We start from the raw sequence: 16349 nt of genomic DNA, 5'->3' as shown, positions 1-16349 counted from the left end.
TGCAGCCTTAGCAGGTGTGCTGTGAATTCTGCTCTTGTGCTCCCTCCGGTGGTTATGAGTGGTAGTGCTGCGGTAGTTGGATCGCAGCATTTATCAGGTGTATCTATTTTTTGCAATTTGGGCTGGGCTATATAGCCTTGCTTTATCCTTTAGTCAGTGCCAGTTGTCCATTGTTTTTGGAGGATTCATATCCCTCCTGTTCGCTGTGCTTTTCTTCAAAGATAAGTCCTGGCTTTGTTTTTGCTGTCCACCTGCTGTGGACCTTATAGTTCTGTGCATTTTTCATGTTTTGTCTTGTCCAGCTTTGTTGTGAAGGATTTTTTGCAGCCTAGCTGTGTCTCTGGAGATGCAGATATACCCTCCATGTCTTTAGTCAGATGTGGTGTTTTGTATTTTCTGCGGTGGATATTTTCTAGTGTTTTAATACTGACCGCATAGTACTCTGTTCTATTCTTTCTTTTTAGCTAGTATGGCCTCCTATGCTAAATCCTGATTTCATGTCTGCGTATGTTATTTCCTCTCCTCTCACAGTCAATATTTGTGGGGGGCTATCTATCCTTTGGGATTTTCTCTGAGGCAAGATAGGTTTCCTGTTTCTGTCTTTAGGGGTAGTTAATTCTTAGGCTGTGTCGAGGTGTCTAGGGAGCGTTAGGTACCCCCCACGGCTACTTCTAGTTGCGCTGCTAAGTTCAGGGTTTGCGGTCAGTACAGGTGCCACCTTCTCCAGAGTACGTCTCATGCTGCTTCAAGGCCACCAGATCATAACACAGGTGTCACTAATATTTACCCAAAACAGACATGACATAAATTTCTAAACAAAGTTAAAAAAAATTAAACATAATTGTTTTATTCTGAAATTAGTGTCATGCTTGTCCGTAGACTGTGTCTGGTATTGTGGCCCAGCCCAATCACCATGGCACTGTTTCTTTAAGAAATCCACCATACTTTCCTAACTTTATAAAACTCTTCTTTTATTTTAGGGGAAAGGAAATGTTTTGCATTTGTTTAATGTAAAAGTCTAGCCACCAGTTATCTCGACACGTGACCAAACATGACTGTGCTAGGGCTCCCGTGTGAAAGGTGCGGGTGGCGTGTTATCTCAGGGAGAGATGGAGCGAGGGCCCGATTCTGCCCATTGTTCAGGACAGCGCTCTGACTCCTCTTTTGATAGGAAACGTTTTGATGCTCCTGTAGGAAGCCGGGGTTTACGGTGCTGTGCGGCAAAGTGTTGTTCTTGGCAGGAAAGATGTTATGAAATGGGAGTTCTTAGAGAACAGGCTGGTACATGAAGATGCTGCAGGCAGGCTGGTACATGACATGCGGGGATGACGGGAAGACAGGTTGTGCAGGTGTGACATCTCTTTCATGTTTGATCATTTGCTTTGCAGGTCTTTTTGCTTGATTCCAGGAGAAGCATGAATATTGGCATCTTCCTGAAGCAGTTCAAAAGGTAACAACGAGGAGTTCCAAACGGCATAAATCACGTCATATCTTCATTTGAACCATGGTGGATGATTTCCTGCATTTTTGCAACTTAGAGTCAGGACAATACATTGTAGCAAACCATCAGAGCAACAGATCAGAGCAAATTTCAGTCTGTGATCAAAGAAGAAAAGTATCTCTATTCAATCACAATATCACAAATCATTAAACTGCTCTACTCCTTTAAAGGAAATCTGACACCAGGTTTCTGCCACCTAATCTGAGAGCATAGACACATAGACCCTGATTCCAGCAATGTGTCACTTACTGGGCTGGTTAGTGTAGTTTTGATAAAATCCCTATTTTATCAGCAGGAGATTATCACTAAAGGACTAGATAACCTGCTGCCAGGTAGTCCTCCATATTCATGAGCTCTGTATAACCCCACCCACAACACTGATTGGCAGCTTTCTGCCAATACACATTTACACTGAATTTTTTATACACAGCTCAACATTCAGAGAGCTGGTAGATCTGCAGCAGATAAAACTGTGATTGTATCAAAACTACAGCAAGCAGCCCAGTAAGTGATACATCACTGGAATCAGGGTCTCTGTCTCTACAACATGCTTCTCTCAGATTGGTGACAGATTCCCTTTAACTTTCCGCTACTTTTTGGGCATAACTCAACATCAGACATGTAATCGGGGTAAAGAAGATGTGCAGATTCAGATATATGAGGTTTATGGTCAGACCACAGAGTTCTGCTTCTTGCTGACACTGTCACTGTAAAAATATTTGAAAATCACAACCAAGTAACCTCTGGAGCTCTTGCCCGCGTCCATAAGGATGAGCAGTAACGCAGGGTCCGCTGTCTGATGCCTCTTCTGTGATGTCATGCAGCAGCAATGTTGGCACCGGTACACCCCCTTCCCACATGGCTAGGAACATCGTTAATAGTTATTTTAAGCAAAGATCATTATTTTATTACATAGCTCTCTTTATGAGACCAGAAACATTTATATATTCACAGGGGGTATTCTATTTTAAGCACAAAAAATCCTGAAAATCACAATATAATGAAATGTTATGCCATTTTAATGCTTTATGTATCAATTCCTCATGGCCTTCAAGATCTCTGCTTGCAGTCATTTAATAGGAACCATTATTGCTTTTTTTTTTTTTGAAAGGATGAAACTTTACCTGGCCATATGTTGATCATATAGATTTATGTGTCATTGCATGACAGAGCCTTGATAGTTATACCAACTTGATCGCCACTTGGTTAGGACATAAACAAAGTGAAATTAAAAGGGATTTCATAATAAGTGAAAAGTGCTAAAGTGACACAGGATGTATTGTAAAATAAATGTCTTTGTAATCTACTTTTATATCTGTTTTGCACTATTTTAAAATGAGCTGCTTGGATGAAATCTGTCAGCAGGTTTTTTCTATGTAATCTGATAGTAGCAGGAGGTAGGGACGGATACCCTGATTCCAGCGATGTATCACTTTGGATATTGTGTGCAGCTGTTATGATAGAATAAAGCTTTGCAGATCTAGCAGAGCTCAGTTGTTGAGCTGTGTATAACCCCAAACAACATCTTTCTGTGCATTGTACAGTGACAGGGGGCTGTTAATCAGTGCTGGGGCCTGGTTGGACTAGGAGGCACGAGGCAGCTTGTACTGTAGTGATAATCTGATTGCTTTGAAGCTGCGAAATATATCCTAGTAAGTGACATATCAGTGTAATCAGGCGTTCTGCTCTTATATCATGGTGTTCTAAGTTTATATAGCAGAAACCTGGTGACAGATTCCCTTTAAAGGGAATTGTTAAAAAGTGCTTCTAAAATTTACTATTAATTAAAGTCCTATTTAATCTCTTGATAAGTACATTTTTCTTTTTGAATGTTTAAAGCTCTTTTCAGTCGATCTTGTAAGCACTGCGGCTTCCCGGGAACTCTGGAGGCCTCTGTTAGCTCTCAGTGTTTTGAAATCAGGTTGCTGAAGGTAATTTTCATTTTTGGAAATGCAGCTTGGCTGTAAATTATGTGCTATGATTTAATTTTCTCTCCTACCTACTCATCGGTCCTGGGTCCTTGAGCAAGAAGTCCTGATACCAGTTTTCACATGGGAAACTGATGATACCATGGGACGCCACAGCATCACATCGATGTAGATGTGTGTGGAGAGCTGGGGAAATGTTGCTGTGCACAATCAACATCATGGAAGAGATCTCACAGGAGGATGAAGGAAAAAAGTATAGAGGGAAGCTGTCATGTTGTCCATACCGTGGGTTGCAGGAATACGAGGCTGGATGCACAATTGTCGCCAGGCATATTATTGACCACTGACGCTGCTATTATGAGGCAAGTTGAATACTTTGCTTCAAGTGGCAGAGCATTCCTAAAGACAGGGTGCGGCAGAGCAGCAGTCGGAAGTTAGAACACGTGGTGCGGTTATTCACTAAAACGTGCCGACATTTCCAAGAAAATATTCTTTAACGTGCAGATGGGTACTATAGCCGGAGACCAGACTAGTTCAGCACTGCAGCAGACTACAACTCATGTTCCACACAGTTCAATCTCAACCTCCACTCACCTGATGACAGATCCTCAGTGGTCCTCCTCCCTGCGGCTGACGCTGAGAAATCACACTGCTCTGTACAAGCTGCTATTCAGGCTTAGTGGGCCCAAATTGAAAACATGGACTTATGAACTGCTTTGTTCCTTAGCTGGACTTATAAAATGGTAATTTTGATATGTAAATATTATATACACTCATAACCATTCTCATATTGATTTTCAAAGTAAGCACACCAGCCTCTTCAGATGCAAGAGATTTGTTTCATAATGCTATCTGTATTTTGGAGTCTAGTGACAGATTCACTTTAAGGTTTCTTTTGAACTGCAGCAAGCAGATACAGTGGGGCAAAAAAGTATTTAGTCAGTCAGCAATAGTGCAAGTTCCACCACTTAAAAAGATGAGAGGCGTCTGTAATTTACATCATAGGTAGACCTCAACTATGGGAGACAAACTGAGAAAAAAAAATCCAGAAAATCACATTGTCTGTTTTTTTATCATTTTTTTTTGCATTTTATGGTGGAAAATAAGTATTTGGTCAGAAACAAACAATCAAGATTTCTGGCTCTCACAGACCTGTAACTTCTTCTTTAAGAGTCTCCTCTTTCCTCCACTCATTACCTGTAGTAATGGCACCTGTTTAAACTTGTTATCAGTATAAAAAGACACCTGTGCACACCCTCAAACAGTCTGACTCCAAACTCCACTATGGTGAAGACCAAAGAGCTGTCAAAGGACACCAGAAACAAAATTGTAGCCCTGCACCAGGCTGGGAAGACTGAATCTGCAATAGCCAACCAGCTTGGAGTGAAGAAATCAACAGTGGGAGCAATAATTAGAAAATGGAAGACATACAAGACCACTGATAATCTCCCTCGATCTGGGGCTCCACGCAAAATCCCACCCCGTGGGCTCAGAATGATCACAAGAACGGTGAGCAAAAATCCCAGAACCACGCGGGGGGACCTAGTGAATGAACTGCAGAGAGCTGGGACCAATGTAACAAGGCCTACCATAAGTAACACACTACGCCACCATGGACTCAGATCCTGCAGTGCCAGACGTGTCCCACTGCTTAAGCCAGTACATGTCCGGGCCCGTCTGAAGTTTGCTAGAGAGCATTTGGATGATCCAGAGGAGTTTTGGGAGAATGTCCTATGGTCTGATGAAACCAAACTGGAACTGTTTGGTAGAAACACAACTTGTCGTGTTTGGAGGAAAAAGAATACTGAGTTGCATCCATCAAACACCATACCTACTGTAAAGCATGGTGGTGAAAACATCATGTTTTGGGGCTGTTTCTCTGCAAAGGGGCCAGGACGACTGATCCGGGTACATGAAAGAATGAATGGGGCCATGTATCGTGAGATTTTGAGTGCAAACCTCCTTCCATCAGCAAGGGCATTGAAGATGAAATGTGGCTGGGTCTTTCAACATGACAATGATCCAAAGCACACCGCCAGGGCAACGAAGGAGTGGCTTCGTAAGAAGCATTTCAAGGTCCTGGAGTGGCCTAGCCAGTCTCCAGATCTCAACCCTATAGAAAACCTTTGGAGGGAGTTGAAAGTCCGTGTTGCCAAGTGAAAAGCCAAAAACATCACTGCTCTAGAGGAGATCTGCATGGAGGAATGGGCCAACATACCAACAACAGTGTGTGGCAACCTTGTGAAGACTTACAGAAAACGTTTGACCTCTGTCATTGCCAACAAAGGATATATTACAAAGTATTGAGATGAAATTTTGTTTCTGACCAAATACTTATTTTCCACCATAATATGCAAATAAAATGTTAAAAAAAACAGACAATGTGATTTTCTGGATTTTTTTTTCTCAGTTTGTCTCCCATAGTTGAGGTCTACCTATGATGTAAATTACAGACGCCTCTCATCTTTTTAAGTGGTGGAACTTGCACTATTGCTGACTGACTAAATACTTTTTTGCCCCACTGTATCTTGGAAAAACGATTGAAAAATTGATTATATCATAATGTAGGATTACAAAATATTTATCTTTTAAAACTGGATAACCCCTCTAAGTTTTGCAGTAAGTTTTTTATGTTAAACTTTCCCTAGTTCACATTCAGAAATAAGGTTGTCGTATGGGTCAGCAACATTTTGAAATAATTTTGGGTGTAAATATAATTTTACAGGAGTTTTTCTACAGAGTAATTGTCATCTTTTTCATGCTTGTGTCTAAATGTTAAAATACTCTTCTGAATGGTCAACCCAGAGCTTTTCAACTTACAGTGAAAGTGGAGAAGACACTGACCTCAGCAGTAGAAGGAAGAAATCATTGCGCTGTACATTAGTTCCACACTGGCAACACCATCTGTATACACTTATTCATGGATATCACCTCCGGCACCGGTATATGGAGTGCCATAATATAATAAATGCATTCTGAAAAATGGCCGATTGATGACCAGGAAACTCCTGCCTCGTGTGCGAGAGCTCCCCGTCACCACTAACCTTTAGCTAGAAAAGTAAAAAAGCAGCCATGGATTCCAGAGATATTATCTAGCCTGGGACTAAAAAGTAACTATTGGGTAGATTCATCAAGTCTTTCATTCCACATAAGGCTTTGAAAAGTTGTAAAATGTTTGTGTAACGAGAAATTAGGAGCTAAGGTGGGATGGATGGGGCACAGCTTTGCCCCCAGGTTATTCATGAAATTTACTGTCGTTTTCTATTCCACAAATGTTACTCCAGTCCCTGACTGGAGTAGCATTTTTGGTACAGCACACGGAGGTATGTGCCATTTAGAAGAGGCACTTAATTTAGAAAGTAGCGTGCGCCTCTTAATAAATTTGGTGCTGTTTAGTCTGTCAAAACTGGCATAGCGTGAGCCCATAGGTGCCGATTCATCAAGACTGGAGTACAGCAAGCTCTAGGGACACCGATCTTCACAGAATACATGGCACCAAATTCATTAAGAGGTGCATGATACTTAATGAATTCAGCTCCTCTTCTATGTGGTGTACGCCTCAGTACGTTGTGCCAGAAATGCTACTCCAGTCCGTGAGTGGAATAGCATTGCTTGCCAAGAAAATGCTGGAACATTTAATGAATTTGATGAGTGTGTGTTCTCACCCTGTCCAGCCCCAGCTCCTCCCCAGTTCAACCCACTTCAGGGGAGCTGATTCAAACAAAATGTAGACACCAAAACTCATAAAAAATGTTTAGGCCTGGTGCCTATTTGTCTGCCTCATCTGCTCAGATCAACGTTCCTTTCCTCTTGATTTTAAGATGACAGCTACAATGACAGTGGTAAATGTAAAGAAAAATATATGATACATGAAAAATATATGGTAAATTTTTAGACCCTGGGCGCAGAATCACTTTAGGTTCCAATTTTTGCTCCACCAGTCGGGCACCTCATAGTTACATAGGTTGAAAAAAGACCTAGGTCCATCAAGGCCTAGGTCCATCAAGGCTTAGGTCCATCAATGCCTAGGTCCATGAAGGCCTCTAGGTCCATCAAGGCTTAGGTCCACCAAGGCCTAGGTCCATGAAGGCCTCTAGGTCCATCAAGGCTTAGGTCCACCAAGGCCTAGGTCCATGAAGGCCTCTAGGTCCATCAAGGCTTAGGTCCATGAAGGCCTCTAGGTCCATCAAGGCTTAGGTCCACCAAGGCCTAGGTCCATGAAGTTTAACCTTTCACATAGGACATTTCTGCTGAGGATTTTTTATATTTTGCTCCATAAATTGATATACTGCAGATGAGAAATCCATATCAGAGCCATATGAACATAACTGTAAAATGCAATGCTGGTGATAATTACACATACTTCCCTCGTAGATCAGCAGCAGAGATAGTAGAAGATATAAAGCTGGGGAGAGGAGAAATATACAGCTCAGAAAAGTTGAATGAGCTTCTGAAGCAACTGCCAGACAGGGAAGAGGTAAGGAAGGCTTCTGTCCGTATGTCCGTACTGTGGTCTAGTAGGTGGCGGATTCTGGTCCCATATATTTATTAATTTTTGTCTTTACATAAGATACAACGTCTGAAATCCTTCCAGGGGGACAGAGGGCATTTGAGTGAAGCAGATCTGTTCATGTTGCTGCTCTTGGATCTTCCATGGTAGGTTTTGTCACCCTCATGCAAGATTTTCCTAAACATTACTGTGCTTATTGATGGAGTGTGTGGTATTTGCAATGGAGATGACAGAATATTTGCAGTGTCTTGAATGAGACCTTGACGATAAAATGAGATGAGCTCGTACTAAAGGAATGGTGGGAAATGTGTCCGGAAGGCGCAGCGGTCCTGTCAGTTGGCCAACCAAACCCTTTCCTGCTAAGTAGCTTTTGGCATCAAACATCTCCCTTAACAATCAGACCGCGTTCTTTTCTGGTCAAATAACACTTCTGAGTGAAGACACAGCCATGGTCATCACTGACAAAATGTTTGTCTGATGTTACATTGCGGATGTCCGTCTACAGCACTAGGACTATATAGATGACATGGATAGAACTTATATGTATCTCACCAGAGGTTGCTATCTGTAATTAGTAGGCCGACATCCAGCAGAGATGGCCAGGATCAGAGATAACGTAGAGATAACTCATATCCCGGCTGTTTAACATCTTGAATGCTGCGGTCTATAGGTCCAGCTACATCAAAAGCATTATGGCCCCCAAGGGCATAGCAAAGGGCCAATGTGTTTACTATGTGTATTGGCCTGTTTCCCTGTCTGTAAAACACTGACAGTCAATAAAAAACTACCATACAGAAATATTGCAGTCTATTGTTAGTGATCAGTTTATTTATTTATTTTACTCACTTACAGTACAGACCAAAAGTTTGGACACACCTTCTCATTTAAAGATTTTTCTGTATTTTCATGACTATGAAAATTGTACATTCACTCTGAAGGCATCAAAACTATGAATTAACACATGTGGAATTTTATACTTAACAAAAAAGTGTGAAACAACTGAAATTATATCTTATATTCTAGGTTCTTCAAAGTAGCCACCTTTTGCTTTGATGACTGCTGTGCACACTCTTGGCATTCTCTTGATGGGCTTCAAGAGGTAGTCACCGGGAATGGTCTTCCAACAATCTTGAAGGAGTTCCCAGAGATGCTTAGCACTTGTTGGCCCTTTTGCCTTCACTCTGCGGTCCAGTTCACCCCAAACCATCTCGATTGGGTTCAGGTCTGGTGACTGTGGAGGCCAGATCATCTGGTGTAGCACCCCATCACTCTCCTTCTTGGTCAAAAAGCCCTTACACAGCCTGGAGGTGTGTTTGGGGTCATTGTCATGTTGAAAAATAAATGATGGTCCAAGTAAACGCAAACTGGATAGGATAGCATGCCGCTGCAAAGATGCTGAGGTAGCCATGCTGGTTCAGTATGCTTTCAATTTTGAATAAATCTCCAACAGTGTCACCAGCAAAGCACCCCCACACCATCACACCTCCTCCATGCTTCACGGTGGGAACTAGACATGTAGAGTCCATCCGTTCACCTTTTCTGCGTCGCACAAAGACACGGTGGTTGGAACCAAAGATCTCAAATTTGGACTCATCAGACCAAAGCACAGATTTCCACTGGTCTAATGTCCATTCCTTGTGTTCTTTAGCCCAAACAAGTCTCTTCTGCTTGTTGCCTGTCCTTAGCAGTGGTTTCCTAGCAGCTATTTTACCAAGAAGGCCTGCTGCACAAAGTCTCCTCTTAAGGTACCTTCACACTAAACGACGCTGCAGCGATCCAGACAACGATCCGGATCGCTGCAGCGTCGCTGTTTGGTCGCTGGAGAGCTGTCACACAGACCGCTCTCTAGCGACCGACGATGCCGGTAACCAGGGTAAACATCGGGTTACTAAGCGCAGGGCCGCGCTTAGTAACCCGATGTTTACCCTGGTTACCATCCTAAAAGTAAAAAAAACAAACGCTTCATACTTACCTTCCGCTGTCTGTCCCCGGCGCTCTGCTTCTCTGTACTGGCTGTGAACACAGCGGCCGGAAAGCAGAGTGGTGACGTCACCGCTCTGCTTTCCGGCCGCTGTGCTCACAGTTAGTGCAGGAAAGCACAGCGTCGGGGACAGACAGCGGAAGGTAAGTATGAAGTGTTTGTTTTTTTAACTTTTAGGATGGTAACCAGGGTAAACATTGGGTTACTAAGTGCGGCCCTGCGCTTAGTAACCCGATGTTTACCCTGGTTACCAGCGAAGACATCGCTGAATCGGCGTCACACACGCCGATTCAGCGATGTCAGCGGGAGAGCCAGCGACCAAATAAAGTTCTGGCCTTCTAGCCCCGACCAACGACATCACAGCAGATTCTGATCGCTGTTGCGTGTCAAACTGAACAATATCGCTAGCCAGGACGCTGCAACGTCACGGATCGCTAGCGATATCGTTTAGTGTGAAGGTACCTTTAACAGTTGTTGTAGAGATGTGTCTGCTGCTAGAACTCTGTGTGGCATTGACCTGATCTCTAATCTGAGCTGCTGTTAACCTGTGATTTCTGAGGCTGGTGACTCAGATAAACTTATCCTCAGAAGCAGAGGTGACTCTTGGTCTTCCTTTCCTGGGGCGGTCCTCACGTGAGCCAGTTTCTTTGTAGCGCTTGATGGTTTTTGCCACTGCACTTGGAAACACTTTCAAAGTTTTCCCAATTTTTCGGACTGATTGACCTTCATTTCTTAAAGTAATGATGTCCACTCGTTTTTTCTTTACTTAGCTGCTTTTTTCTTGCCATAATACAAATCCTAACAGTCTATTCAGAAGGACTATCAGCTGAGTATTCACCAGACTTCTGCACAACACAACTGATGGTCCCAACCCCATTTATAAGGCAAGAAATCCCACTTATTAAACCTGACAGGGCACACCTGTGAAGTGAAAGCCATTCCCGGTGACTACCTCTTGAAGCTCATCAAGAGAATGCCAAGAGTGTGCAAAACAGTCATCAAAGCAAAAGGTGGCTACTTTGAAGAACCTAGAATATAAGACATTATTTTAGTTGTTTCACACTTTTTTGTTAAGTATATAATTCCACATGTGTTAATTTATAGTTTTGCCTTCAGTGTGAATGTACAATTTTCATAGTCATGAAAATACAGAAAAATCTTTAAATGAGGTGTGTCCAAACTTTTGGTCTGCACTGTATACAGTGCCATTAATTCCACAGCTCTTTTCAGAGATTTATTCAAATAAATCATTAAAAAAACTAAAAAAATACATTTAACCCCTTAAGCCCTGGGCCATTTTTTTATTTTGCGTTTTCATTTTTTGCTCCCCTTCTTCCCAGAGCCATAACTTTTTATTTTTCAATCAATATGGCCATGTGAGGGCTTGTTTTTTGCAGGACAAGTTGTACTTTTAAAGGACTCCATTGATTTTAACATATCGCGCACTGGAAACTGGGAAAAGGGGCGGTGAAATTGCAAAAAAAGGTGCAATTCCACAGTTGATTTTTGTTTTTTACCTTGTTCACTAAATGCTAAAACTGACCAGCCATTATGAAGCTCCAGGTCATTACGAGTTCATAGACACAAAACATGTCTAGGTTCTCATTTTATTTAAGTGATGAAAAAAATCCTAAATTTGTTTTAAAAAATGGTGCCATTTTCCGAGACGTGTAGCGGCTCCATTTTTTGTGATGTGGGGCTGGGGAAGGGCTTATTTTTTGTGTGCCGAGCTGATGTTTTTATTGATACAATTTTGGTGTAGATACAAGGTTTTGATCGTCCGTTATTGCATTTTATTGCAGTGTAGCGGCGACCAAAAAAACATAATTCTGGAGTTTTTAATTTTTTTTCTTTTTGGTGCTTAGCAATCGGGTTAATTCTTTTTTTATTTGTAGAAAAATATTTAGAATTTAGAGTCCTCAGTGGCCCTCAGAGTATTTTTTTTTATATGTATTGATAGATTGGGCCATTCTGAATGCATTGATACCAAATATGTGTATATTTGATTTTTTTATTGTTTTATTTTGAATGGGGCGAAAGGGGGGTTATTTGAACTTTTATATATTTTTTTTAATTTTTAAAAACATTTTTTTATACTCTTTGCATGCTTCAATAGTCTCCATGGGAGGCTAGAAGCTGCAGTACTTTGATCGCCTCTGCTACACACAGGAGATGATCAGGTCCCCTGTGTGTAGCAGAAATACTGACTTACTATGAGCGCCGACCACGGGGCAGCGCTCATAGCAATCTGGCAATGACAACCATAGAGGTCTGCTGCAGACCTCTGGATGTCATGCCGACCCATCGGTGACCCGCGATCATGTGACGGGGTCACCGATGGGTGGGATTAGTGACGCGCAAGTTAAATGCCGCTGTCAGAGATTGACAGCGGCATTTAACAAGTTAACAGCCACAGGTGGATCGCGATTCCACCCGTGGCTGTTGCGGGCACATGTCAGCTGTATAGATCAGGGGGAATCCAACATGTGCATACTATTATGGCACATGTCAGAAAGGGGTTAAATAAATCTTCAAAGAATTAATCTGATTCTATTTATTCAGTCATGTCTGACCCTTGGTTACTCTGTAGACCAGTTTTCACCATGCTTACATTCCCGACGGCTTCTTTACAGGGACTCCGTCCGCACAGAATGACTGTTCAAACTAAGTCCTGCCACTCAGCGCTTCATGGCAGTCCAATCATTTAAATACACCTTCCCACCTGCTTGTTTTCCATCTATCTCCACCCCCCTCTTTGATTGACAGATCTGGCTACATAATGGTGCTATATAAATAAATAATAATAATAGAGCCAGAGAAGGGCAGAGAGGGCAGGAAAACAAGCAGGTTGGAAGGTGTATATAAATGGTTAGCCACGCCGTCATGTTCTGAGCGCCAGTTCGTGGTTTGATCAGTCATTACATACTGTAGCATGGCTAAAGGGTTTGTAGTCGATGGGAGGTATGTGCCACATAAGTGCCTGGTTGCTGTAATGTAGCCCGGAGTATTCCTTTCTTGCACATAATCTTGTATATGTGTTTCAGGACCTGTGGTGATGTCAGACCACATGGCTGATCATGTGATGGGTTACTGGGTGGGGTTAGCTCTTTATAAGACTGGCTAATCCTTTACACAGCAGATATGTGTGGAGGTGAAACCCTCCTGAGTGTGTTACGGCTTCAGGACTGAGCCGGATGAACTGGACACTTGTTTTTCTTTACCTGAACCAAAGGCTATTTGTTTTCTGTTGTTTGCAACATGGTTTATGAAGCAATAAACCCAGTGAACTTTAAAGGAACACGTCTCCTGAGTGTCAGCCGTCGCAGCTGAGTGAGTGAAATCCTTACAATTGGTGGTAGACGTGCGAGCAGCGTTCCCAGCGGAGACGTGAGTTTATTTTTGAATGTCCTGGGTCAAGGCTGTTGCAAGCCAGCAAGCATTGCCGGAGAAAATGGAGGACCTGCTGAAACACTTGGTCCAGATGCAGTCACAGCAGGAGAAAAGGCAGAGCCAGCAGGAGCAAAGGCAGCAAGAGACGAACAGGCTGTTGATGCAGCAGATACAACAGAGCCAGCAGGAGCAACGGCAGCAGATGCAGCAAAACCAGCAGGAGCAACGGCAGCAGATGCAGCAGAGCCAGCAGGAGCATCAGCAGCAGATGCAGCTTTTGGCAACCGCCATCCAGGGCAAGGCGAGCGCCCCAACCCCAGGTTTGGCTGATGACACCCACGTCCGGAAGACGGTAAGACGCGCATTGCAGAAAATGACTCCCGGGGATGATGTTGAGGCCTTCCTGACGGTGTTTGAGAGGGTCGCTGAGAGGGAAAAACTTCCGCCAGAGCAGTGGGCAGAGGTACTTGCGCCATACCTGACGGGAGAACCCCAGAAGGCGTACTATGATTTGACCTTGCAGGATGCCAAAGAGTATCACAAATTGAAAGCCGAGATTCTCGCACGTTTGGGGGTGACACTGACTGTCAGGGCACAGCGAGTTCACTCCTGGGGCTATCACCGGGACAAACCACCTCGTTCCCAAATGTTTGATCTGTTGCACCTGGTCCAGAAATGGCTGCAGCCAGAATCCTCTGCGCCTGCACAGATGGTAGAACGGGTGATGATGGATCGGTTTGTCCATTCCCTCCCGAGGCCTATACAGTCTTGGGTTGCCCAGGGTGATCCCCAGAATGCCGACGAGCTGATCGGACTGGTTGAGAGATACCAAGGGTTGGAAGGCTCCTTCGGGAGGCAGCCCATGCCGTACTGGGGGTCCCAGAAGGCAGCTGAGTCCCAAAAAGGGGTGGTGCGTCCAAGGTCACAAAGGGCGGGGGAGGTGGTGCCCAAGGTCCCCACGGGTGATATTATTTGTTGGAGGTGCCACAAGCCAGGACATATAGCTGCCCGTTGTTCCCAAACCACTGAGCAGATGGAGTGCAGCATGGGACGCCGTTGTTCATACTATGCGTATCCAGCCTGTAGTGTGAACTCTCCATCCAACGAGGGACCTCAAGCGTGTCCCGTAAAGGTGAACGGTCGAGCAGTAACGGCACTATTAGACTCGGGGAGCCTAGTGACCCTGGTGAGGGCCACTTTTCCTCTCCACCTGCTCCCAGGAAAGAAGGTCGGAGTGCGGTGCATACATGGTGATGCAAAGGACTACCCTATGGCCAGGGTGGACATTGAAACGGCATGTGGCACTGAGTCCCACATAGTCGGCGTGGTTCAGGACTTGTTGCACCCTATAATTATTGGCCGGGATTTCTGTTTGTTTTGGGATTTGTGGGGAAATGGTTCTGAGCTGCCTGGCAGGGAACCAGTGAACCCTGGAAGGGTATCGCCACACCCAGAGGCAGACAGTTTTCCTTTTTGTGTTCTGGTTGGGGATGAGGAGGAAGTATCCCCTACATCTGACATTCTGGAGTTAGAAGTTACCGGTGAAAATTTTGGGACTGCCCAACATAGGGACCCCACTCTGAGGGAAGCCTTTAATAATGTCACAGTTATTGACGGGGTGGTACAGGAGCCGGGGGCAGCCACAAGATTTCCCCATTTTCTGTTGAGGGGGGAGTTGTTGTACCGTGTCACGAAAATACGGGAGGAGTTGGTAGAGCAGTTGATAGTGCCGGGTCCGTATAGACGGAAAGTGTTGGACATGGCCCATTCACACATCTTGGGTGGACACCTGGGGGTGGAAAAAACGCAGGAACGGGTTGTGCAGAGGTTCTATTGGCCTGGGTGTCACCGGGAAATAGTGAACTATTGCAGGTCCTGCCCTACATATCAGCTAACTGCTCCTACTCCTCATTTCCGGAACCCCCTTGTGCCACTGCCCATTATTGAGGTACCGTTCGAGAGAATTGCCATGGACTTGGTCGGTCCCTTAGTTAAATCAGCTCGGGGCCATCAGTATATATTAGTCATCCTGGACTATGCCACACGCTATCCTGAGGCAATTCCCTTGAGAAATTCTTCCTCAAAAAGCATAGCCCGCGAGTTGGTCCATGTCTTTTCCCGGACAGGTCTGCCAAAGGAGATCCTGACTGACCAGGGTACACCTTTCATGAGCAAGGTGATGAGGGAGTTATGCAAAGCCCTGAAGATTTCCCAGTTGAGGACCTCGGTGTACCATCCCCAGTCAGATGGCCTTGTTGAGAGGTTTAACAAGACACTAAAGAGCATGCTGAGAAAAGCTATAGAGAAAGACGGTAGAGACTGGGATTGTCTCTTACCCTATCTGATGTTTTCCATTCGTGAAGTTCCACAGGCCTCCACAGGGTTCTCACCGTTTGAGCTTCTATATGGCCGACATCCACGAGGACTCCTGGATATAGCCAAGGAAACCTGGGAGGCCGAAGTCACACCCCACAGAAGCGTCATTGAGCATGTGGCCCTGATGCAGCAGAGGATTGCAAAGGTGATGCCTATCGTGAAAGAACACCTTCTCCAAGCACAAGAAGCTCAAGCCAGGGTCTACAACCGGTCTGCAAGAGTGAGGCAGTTCAATCCGGGAGACCGAGTTCTTGTGTTAGTTCCAACGGTGGAAAGCAAGTTCTTGGCCAAATGGCAAGGGCCATATGAGGTTGTCGAGAAACTTGGGGAGGTAAATTATAAAATTCACCAACCAGGAAGACGGAAACCATTCCAAGTTTACCATGTCAACCTCATCAAGCCATGGCAAGATAGAGAGCCGACAGCAACTCCGTCATTGTTAAGCAACCCAGAAGGTGAGGTTGGAGCGGTTACTATAGCAGAGACGCTATCAAAGACCCAGAAACAGCAGTGCCGGGAGTTACTCCAGAAAAACAGGGACCTGTTTTCAGAATTGCCAGGATACACGAAGGTCATAGAGCACGAGGTCCTAACAGAGCCACATGTGCGGGTGAATGTGAAACCTTATCGTATTCATGAGGCTCGTCGAGAAGTTATCTCCAA

General features: G+C 44.3%; 1 protein-coding gene across 2 annotated transcripts in view; it reads left to right on the top strand.

Moving 5' to 3' along the window:
* LOC138662117 (formin-J-like) overlaps positions 1–16349 on the top strand; it is a 114570-nt gene that overhangs the window by 13904 nt on the left and 84317 nt on the right. For both annotated transcript variants that reach the window (XM_069747265.1, XM_069747264.1), the window contains exons 3-5: positions 1389–1450; positions 7804–7906; positions 8000–8085. In XM_069747265.1, coding sequence (XP_069603366.1) covers positions 1389–1450; positions 7804–7906; positions 8000–8085 — 251 coding nt within the window. The remainder of the gene's footprint in view (positions 1–1388; positions 1451–7803; positions 7907–7999; positions 8086–16349) is intronic.

Source organism: Ranitomeya imitator, chromosome 2 (assembly GCF_032444005.1).
Source record: "Ranitomeya imitator isolate aRanImi1 chromosome 2, aRanImi1.pri, whole genome shotgun sequence".
Lineage (NCBI taxonomy): Eukaryota > Metazoa > Chordata > Amphibia > Anura > Dendrobatidae > Ranitomeya > Ranitomeya imitator.
This window is presented reverse-complemented; position numbering and strand designations above follow the sequence as displayed.